General features: G+C 62.2%; 1 protein-coding gene across 1 annotated transcript; it reads right to left on the minus strand.

Moving 5' to 3' along the window:
• Positions 1-1,133: 1,133 nt before the first annotated feature.
• On the minus strand, positions 1,134-7,350 carry DUSP7 (dual specificity phosphatase 7). The gene is made up of 3 exons (XM_056129138.1): positions 6,706-7,350; positions 4,801-5,235; positions 1,134-2,339 (listed from the first exon to the last, which is right to left on the minus strand). The coding sequence occupies exons 1-3, from the start codon at positions 7,208-7,210 to the stop codon at positions 2,032-2,034; spliced, it is 1,248 nt and encodes a 415-aa protein (XP_055985113.1). The 5' UTR covers positions 7,211-7,350; the 3' UTR covers positions 1,134-2,031.
• Positions 7,351-9,435: the final 2,085 nt, after the last annotated feature.

The raw sequence follows: 9,435 nt of genomic DNA on the forward strand, positions 1-9,435 counted from the left end.
CAGACAGCCTGGCTGGTACTGGGGTTCAGGGGCTCCTTGGCATGTTCCTGGCCGTGAAACTTCTCCAAGCCTCCATCTCCCACCCAAAGGTCGCACAGGCCTAGAGGGGACGCTTAGGCCCCTGCCTGGCAGAGCCGGAAGCACTGTGGCGAAGCTGTACCTGTTTCCCCCAGAGGCCCGGCTCTTGCACCCCATGGTATCTCTGACCAGCCAGGACAAGTGACTGGCAGGCCCCTGCCCCACCTATACCAGCACAGAGCCCCTCCAAGGTAAGCACCACTCATTTTAAAGAAAAAATAATATTTATTTGCAATATAAACAAAGTCCCGTCGCTGTTCGGGATATATATATATATATGTATGTATATATATATATATGTATGTGTATATATATATGTAGGGTCACAAATTTTCCTTCATACGATCATAAAGCAAAACTGGCCACCCTCTAGGCATACCCTCATTTATACAAATCTGAGTCTTTCTGGATTTTTCTTGTTAAAAGTAAAAAAAAAAAATAAGAGAAAGAAAGAAGAAAGAAAGAACGAAAGAAAGAAAAAGAGAACCATGTATAGCATGGAAGCTTTTTGTCAATTTCTCAACTGTGGCAAGATTTTAATCCAACGCCTTAGAGAATCCCTGAAAGCCACCCCTGTGAGGTAAGATGCAGGTGGGGGCAGAGTTTCCGTGGCCTTGCTCGTATGGCGAGTGCTGCACCCCTGGGGACCCAACTGCTCACCCCTCCTGGGCCCCCTGACGTCCCGGCACCTGGGAGAACCGAGGTGGAAGGAGGAACGGAAGTGGAGGGGAGTAACGGATCCGTGGCTTGGTTCTGGGGCTCCCAGGGGCGAGGCGTGGCAGGAGCCTCATACACCTTCACTTGTTACCCCGCCCACCCTGGCCCTGGGATTGAAAATAGGGGCGAGCTTCCTGGGAGCAGAAGGTCTGGGCAACGAGAGCAGGGCAGGCGTCCACAGATGGGGGAGACAGGAGCGACAACTGAACCAAAGCGACAGCCAGAGGGACAGAGGGACTCGCAGGAGACAGGGCCAGGACCCCCGCCCCCCCCCCCCACCGCATCCCCCCCACAGAAAAAGAACAAACAGGACAGAGTAGTGGGTAGTACTGAAAAGGGCCCAGGGCTCAGGCCTCCGAGAGGCTGATCCCGAAGGGCTAATGCTACTGCTTGGCAGTGTCCCGGGACTCCGCTACCACCAGCCCAGACTATGGCAGGGCCAACCTGCTCCTGCCCCAGCAAGACTGCAGACCCGCCAGTTACAACATGCAGCAGTCACTGCAGTGCCAGGCAGGGCATGGCAGGCGCCGGGGGGTGTGGCGGGGGGAGGTCCGAAGCCTACAGAGCAGCAGGCTACCCCATCTGGGGCCCACTGCAGAAACGGAGGCTCCACACATGTGCAAAATGCATTTGGTCAAGATCAACACGGGGTTTGTCTTTTCCATTAAAAAAAAAAAATCAACAACAACAATAATTGCTTTTTGAAATAGAAAAAACTGAGAACACTTCTCTGTCGCACACGCTCTCTCTCGCTTTCTCGCAGGATCAAAAAAGGGATGAAATACTGGTTTTTGTACAATCTGCTGTTGCATGTTGCCTAAAAATAACACTTTTTCGTTAAAAAAGAAAATCAAGAAGAGTTTGGACACTGTCTGTGCTCCAGAGAGCGTGGGTTTACCTGCCAACAGTAAAAAGTAAACTCAGGTCTGTTGATGTCTCTTTAAAAACCGCCAAACTGGTTGGGTCAACAGCAGAAAGGAGTGTTCCGGGATGAGGACTCCCCAAGCCACATGTCCGAGAGCCAAGGGCTCCCCAGGAAGTCCTGCTGATGGAGGCTTTGCCGCGGCCGGCCTCGCAGATGGTGGAGAAGCCCTGTCACCGTGGACTGCACCCCTGGGCCCAGGCAGCATCCACGAGCCCCTGAGGCCGGATGCAGCGGGTGTGGACCTGTCCCCCGAGCCCCCCGAGGGGGCTGGGGAGGGGCTGGCACCCAGCGTCTGTCTCAGGTCCCAGGCCTCACGTGGACTCGAGGGTATTGAGGGGGTACAGGTTGTGGTTGGTGGGCGTGGAGAAATAGAGCTGCTCGCTGGGCGTATGGTTGTCGCACGGGCTGCTCAGCCCCAGCGTCCGCTCGAAGTCCAGCAGCTGCCCCATGAAGTTGAAGTTGGGCGAGATGTTGGACTTTTTCCTCTTGACAAAGTCATAGGCATCATTGAGTGACAGGTTCATCTTCTGCATCAGGTAGGCCACGGTGACAGTCACCGAGCGGCTGATGCCGGCCAGGCAGTGCACCAGCACGCCGCACTTCTTGGAGCGGGCCTCGTCTGAAACACACGGGGAGGGGGGGTCAGGGGGCACCCCAGGAGCTTGGGAAGCCCCCGATGCGTGTACAACTGACCGTGAGAGGGCTCTGCCACACATCCCTCAGTTTCCCTGTTCCTCAAACAGGTGCCCGTATCCCCCCTGCTCTGAGGACTTGACTCTGACAAGTACAACCATGGCAAGTCCTCTGGCTGCTACAACGGGGGACGGGACACCCAGCACCAGGCCTAGGAGCTGACTTAATAGTGGCAAGACAGACACAGTGGCAGGGAGACAAGGTCAAGGCCACAGGAGGGTCCTCCAGTCACAGGACCTGCCACTGCCAACCCAGGCATGGGGGCAGGAGCTGGTTCTGTTACAGCTCCCACAGACCCATCCAGAGAGCTGCGTGGCCAACAGGCCCTAGAGAGGCCCTTCTGCAAGCGACTGGGTGGTCTGCCCTGCCCTTGGCACTGCCCTATGCCTACGTCCCCCAGGCTGCCTGGCGCCTAGGAGGACCAGGGCTAAGCCTCCACAAACAAGCTTTTTTGTGGCCCCACCCAGCCCACTCCACGGACCTTCCCCAGCCAGGCCAACCCTGTCCCGCCATCGCCATCGCTGCCTCTCTCAGCTGCCCCCAGGGCCTCTCTTATGCCTCTGCCTGAGGCACAACTCAGGACACACCACTCAGTCCGACCATCTCTGCTCCCTGGGCCCAGGGCAGCTGCCACTCCCTGTGCCAAAGCTAAAGAGGTCAGCAAAGGGCAGCCCTGGGGCTGGCCCCTCCTGCGTCCGCGGGAACTGCCCTCGGCACACAGTGCTCCTACAGCAGATCCCCAGTGTCAACCGCTCCTCCTGGGGACTTGCAGTCACTTGGCAGACATGTGTGGGCACCCAGACCTAACACCTTGGAGACTGACCCGGGGCCAGGCCAGTGGCGGGGAAGGGCTGCCACTTCCTGTTCCTGTAGCCCTTCCGGGCAGCGTGATCTGACCTTGAGATGGGGTGGGAGCAAGGGGTGGTGGGGACAAGCCCATAGCACACCAGCATCCGGAAAGCCTGGCCCCCAGACCCACTCCTGACAGAGCCAAAGGAAAACCACTGGGACCGAGTTTTATTTTTAGCCTCTTCAGGATGTGGCTGGGGGGGTGGGGGTGGGGGTGGTGCTGGCGCTTGATCCGGGAACACCGGGTCCTGCGAGGAAGCTGGGGCGGCAGCTCCCCCACTTGTCAAATGGGGGAAAGGTTCTTCCCCAACCCTCTGCCCTGTCCGGTCCCTCTCCCCAGAGACAGGGAGGCCTTCCAGGAGAAGAAGGGCCCCGACAAGCAAGGCTTGCCTACGGGGAGTCGCTCCCCCATCCTCTCCCCCACTTCGGCACATGCTGAGGCAGCACCCAGCCCTCCAGGCTGTGTCCCCGTGCTGAGCTGGAAAGCTCTGGAGCCTCCACGGACTGGCCCTCCCCCGGCCTCCGCTTCCTTCCTTCCTCCCAGCCAGGCACCTAGTTTTGGTTCCCAGTAAGCGGATGAGGCGTGAACCTCCCACTTCCTGTTATTAAAGCCGGCCAGGCCCAGCTGAGACTGAAACACCCCCACCCCCCCACCCCAGCCTGCTGGACATGGCCGCCTGTGGGAGAAGGCTGCTCAGGCCACCGTGACAGTCACTGGAGGCCGGCCTAGAAACCCGGGGTCACCAGGGGTTACATTCGTCCTGATCTTGTGTTCTGTACCCTGGATGGCTGTGACCCGCAGCCCCACAGCCTCCCGTGGTGACCGGGGAGGAAGCAGGCTGGGGCAGTCTGAGATAAGGCCATGGGGGAGAGAGGGGAGCCAGAGGGCTCTACACCAGACAGCCAGAGCCTGCACTCTGGGGGAGGCCCTCTCTGGCACCCCCCCACATTCCCTCTCTACCCGGAGACCTCAGGCAAGGCCCCCAGGCCCCCAGGAGCATCTGTGGACACGGCGGGGCACTCTGGGTTGCCCCATTCCAGCAGCTGCCGTGGAGGGGAAAGTAGGCTTTGTGCCAAGGCAACCCTTACACACGCCCCCCCCCCCCCCATGGTGCAACCCAAAACAGTACCGGGGCGCACTTGTGCGGAGGCATGAAGCGGCACATGGGAGGTCCTAGGGAGGTGTTTGTGCATTAAGCCCCAAACACTAGCACCAAGAAGACAAGAGCAGGATAGCAGAGTCCTTGCAGTGCTGCTGGCCAGGAGGGCCAGCTCGGGCCCTCAGGGCTGCGATGACTCACCCATGGGGTACACCCACGGCACACACCGGGACAGGAGGGGACACACACACACACACACACACACACACACACACACACACACACGTATGCATGTGTGCGCGCGCGCGCGCACACACACACACACACACATGCCTCAACAGGCCCAGCAGTGCCTGGCTGGGCCCGGGTGGCACCCAGAGTCCCATACACACCTCTGACGCCTGCCCACCCAGCCTGCTCAGAGCTGGCAACACCTACCGATGAAGCTGATGGCCTCAGGGAAGAACTGGGAGAGGTTCTGGCTCCAGTGGTCGGAGATGGGGATCTGCTTGTAGGTGAACTCGCCACCATGCTCAAAGGCGTTGGGCAGGTTGGGCGTGACGTTAAGGATGTACTTGATGCCGTACTTGCCGAGCACGTCCAGGTTGGTGGAGTCCTTGGCACAGCCGAGGTAGAGGTAGGGTAGGATCTGGACGGGGAACGCCGGCTGGCTGGAGGGCACGGGGCTGCCGTCGGACTCTGTGGCACTGCTGGGCAGCTCGCGGTCTGACTCCCCATCCGAGCAGTCGGAGCTGATGCGGAGGCCCCCCAGGCCCAGCACAGAGGTGGGTGGTGAGCCACTCGGCGAGGACGAGCTGTCCACGTTGGTCTCGCAGTGCTCCGAGTACTCAGTCTGGAACTTGTTAAAACCACCTGCAGCCGGAGTTGGGTGAGAAACTGTGGGTGCCCCTGGCCACTTCCCTAGTCCAAAGGGGCCGTAGGTAAACCAGAAACAGCCAGGGTGCCCCGTCAAGCACAATCCCAGCAACAGCCCACCTGGACCGTGCCTGACGTCTTCGGGAGCTGTTCGTCCCAAGGAGCCTGTGGCCCACTTCACAGATGAGGTAAAGAACCCGGCCTGAGCTCCAAAGCCCACCCAGAATTCTTCAGGGCTTCAGACACACCACCTGCCTTGGGGCTCTGGAGGACGGCCCCGAAACATTGCTCTCTGCAGTGCCCATGAGCACCTGGCACCCGAGGGTGCTCCGTAACTGCTAAGTGGTATAGGAGAGCAGACAACCGCATTTCAGAAGGGTTCTGCAAACCCTTCCTACAGTCGAGGCTGCAGGGGCCAGAGCTGCCGGGGGTAGGGCTGAGACTCTCTGACTGCGCATTCGGGAGGTTTTTTTGGTGGTGCCGAAAATCACACATACAATTGCTCCAGCGCTGAGCACCATGTCAAACCCTTGGGTGCCTACCCCAACCCCAACCAGAGTCAGGGAGTGGCAAGCAGGTCCCACCCTGTCTGTCCCCCAGTGGGAGACAGTAAAGAAATGGGGTCCTAAAGCCACCTCTGCAGAACCTCCACTTAGAACACAAGACCATTCCCAGCGTAGACACACACAGGGGAAGGGCCACCAGGGGTTTCACAGGGACCAGGCGTGGGGAGCACCTTGCAGCTGAACCTCGGCCTGCGCCCGAGGGTGCCGCAGCCCTCTCTCTGCTCCCCTCCCGCCGGCCACTGCCAGGGAGAAGAGGGAGAGGGAGAGGCCATTTTGGAATGTTAATTGGAAACACCGGCTGGGCTGCAGACACTCGCCCCCCAGCGCTGGCTTCTCCCTTCTGCAGGCTCTGGGGCTTCAGGGTGGGTACTTGGGGCTCCCAGAACCAGGACCAGGCCAGAGCTACTGCTTACCACCAAGTCCCAAGCGCCTCCAAAAGCCCGTGATTCCCTAGCGGGGAGACCCCAGCCAGAAAGCGAACCTTCTCCAACCCCAGGGCTCTCTGCCCTGGGGAGGAAGCTGGGGAAAGAGCGCCCCTGGCCTGTCTTGTCTTGGCCTTTCAGGCTGGAAAAACTGGAGCCCGGTACCCTGAAATCTTTCGGGGTACGCTCCCTCCTCTGTGTGTGTGTTGGGGGAGGTGGTCCGCTGAAATCTGGGCGCTGCCACGGCCCCAACAACGGGGGAGAACATAGGAAAGCCCAGTCGGGGAAAAGTTTCTGTGCCCACTGGAGCGTGTGGCCAAGAGAGTCCCGAGGGCACCCGGGGATGGATGCGCCCCCGGTGCGACGTGGCGCCCAGAGCGCGCGGCCGGGCGCAGGGGCTGAGCGCGGCCTCCGCAGGGGGCGCCAGGGGCCGGTGGGAGTTCCAGCCCGGGCGCCAGGGGTCTCGGGGCGAGCCTCACCTTGGAGGTAGTAGGCCTGGCAGCCGTCGTCGCGGAGCTTCTGCAGGAGCAGGCCGAGCACCGAGGCGGGCGCGCCGGGCTCGGGCTGCCACTCGGCGGTGGCCTCGTCGTAGAGCAGCACGGTGGCCGCCTTGCAGCGCGTGGCGAAGCGCTCCTTGTCGGCGTGGTTGGGGATGATGGAGCGGATGGGCAGGTTGCCCTTGCGCAGGCGGCGCAGCATGAGGCCCGGGATGGCCAGGTTGATGGCCGTCTCGATGTGCGACGACTCGAAGAGCTCGTGCGGCCGGCAGTCGAGCAGCAGCAGGGACGCGCCGCCGCGCGCCTCCAGCTCCTCCTGCAGCCACTCGGCGCTCTTGCAGGGCATGGCCCCCGCCGCCGTCGCCGCACCCGCCCCGGGGCCCGCGCCGCCCCCGGGCCCCGCACCGGGCTCCGACCCCGCCGCCGCCGCCGCCCCCGAGGCCGACATGTGCGCCCGCACTGGGGGGCCGCGGAGCTGGTTTTTCATGGGGAGCGCGGGCGGCCCGGGGCCGGGGCCGGGCAGCCCTGCCCTGGGACGGCGCCCCCGGCCGCGACTCCGGGCGCCCGCCTCCCGCCGAGCTGCGCGCCCGCCGCGCCCGCCGCCCCGGCCTCCCCGCCTCCCGGCCTCCCGGCCTCCGTCCCCGCCCGGCCCTCCGCGCGCGCCGCGGCCTGACAGCCCCAATTAAACCGCGGCTCGGGCGGCCGCGCGCCCAGGCAGCCTCCGAGGGGCGGGGCCGCGGGCCGGCGCCCGGGCTTAAAGGCGCCGCGCCGCCGCCGCCGCCCCTCCCCACGGGGGACGCTCGCGCCCTCGCCGCTCGGGCGGCCCCGCGGACCCGAGCCCGGCTCTCCCGCCCGGCCCCAGCGCGGCTGCCGGCCTGCCGTGACCAGGTCTGGCTCTGCCCTGCCTACAGGATCCGGCAGAAACGCGCCCACGCTTCCAGCTTTTCTCTGCCTTACCTGGCAGGGCTGCCCTGGGAGCTGCTCGCACCGCCCCCCCCCCATACTCCCCAAAGCAAGAGTCCCCCTGGGGATGAGGTGGAAGGAGGCCCGGTCACTCTGAGCCCACCTCCTTCCCTCCTGGTTGTCGACCCATTCATTCATTTTGCCAGCTAGTTCATTCAACAAATGCAAACTGGACGCCTACTACGTGCCAGGATTGTGCTTAGGCAGGACACCGTTTCCGGCGAAGGCAACAGTCCCCGTGAGGGCCATCGACTCGGGGGCCTGAGGCAGAAGGGCACTCAAACCTAAGCGACTGGTGGAGCAAGATGGCCTAGCCCCGTGGCACACTCCAGGCCATGCGTGAAGGAACCCTGGAAAGGACCAGCCCAGGGAAGAGAGCGCGAGCCCTTTAAGAAAGCTACATAAGCAGGGTGGTGACAGGCGCCGAATGAAGCGCCACGTGACTTTCCCACTGGGGGCGGGTGGGACGCGAGCGCTCCCTTGTAATCCGCAGACCGTCTTCCCCAACCCACCAATCAGCTTTCGCGGTAGGTGGGCGTGTGCCGTGCTGGCGGGCCAATCGCAATCAAAGGCAACAGTGGGGGCGGGGGGAGGAGTCGCCGCCGGCCCCGCCCCGCGCGGGAAGTGGGCGGGGCCCTGGCGAGGGCGGTGTGTCGGCTCGCGGGCGGCGGCAGTGCGGGGCGGAGGAGGTGAATGGATCCGCAGGTAGCCCGGGAACAAAGCGGCTCGGCGGGAGCGGCGCGCGTGCGCAGCTCCGACCTCCCTTTCCCTCCCCAGCCTGGCTCGTCGGGCCGGCGGAGGGTGCTCACGACCGGGCACCGCCTGGCTGAGTGTCCCCACCTCCCATCCTGCCAGAGGCTAGTAGGCTCTGAGCCACCTGCCCTCCACCTCTAGCTTGGAGGAAGCCAGAGGTCAAGTGGGGCCGATGGGGCTGAGATTTGCCTAAGGGAGGACCTCTGGAACCCAGAGGATTAAGCATTTCGCTGACCTGATGCTTCCGGTGTCCTGGAACAGCCCCCCTACGCTTTGCCTCACTGTACCATGTGAGGGATAGCCTAGTGGAAGGGTTTGGTCATTCTGGGATGCATGGAAGGAGGGCCACACCCCCAAAACGGATCTCTTGGATGGAAGCCTGCAGAGGTGAAAGGAGAAGCACATCTTTGGGCTCTACACAGGGCTGGCTTGGCATTGCTGGGCAGAAAGAACCTCTTCTTTCCTGGTCCTACGGCCTGTGAGGCCCAGACCCAGATTCTGCCCAGCCACCTGCAGAGGTGTCACTGTGACCCAGCCTCCAATTCTCCACCAGGGAAAGTGCTAGAATGGATGGTGCCCAGGCAGGCCTCAGTTCTCCAGCTTTCCAACAGGAGGGCACGTCTCTGAGACCAGGCTAGGTGCTGATTGTGAGGGTTCTCGGGGCCGTCAGAAAGGGCCTGAGCAGACTCTCGGGAGGGGATCTGAGGTCTCACTGAGGCTCATGGGTCCACCAGGCCCTGCCTCATGGGGAGCTTTGGCAACTGAATTTCCCCATCAGGAACTGGCCCATGTCCACTAGTGGAAACACATCTGAAGAAGGGGGTGGGGACTTCCACTGTTCCCCCCACCTGCATGAAATAGAACTTTCCAGACTCGGGGAGGAGGCTCTGCAATCCCTCCCCTTTAACTAGTGAGAGCTTATCTCTTTCTGCCTTATATCTCTCCTCCCTTATCTCTCTCCTCCTTATATCTCTCCTACTTATCTCTCTCCTCCTC

Source organism: Sorex fumeus, unplaced genomic scaffold (genome assembly GCF_029834395.1).
Source record: "Sorex fumeus unplaced genomic scaffold, SorFum_2.1 ptg000072l, whole genome shotgun sequence".
Classification (NCBI taxonomy): Eukaryota; Metazoa; Chordata; class Mammalia; order Eulipotyphla; family Soricidae; genus Sorex; species Sorex fumeus.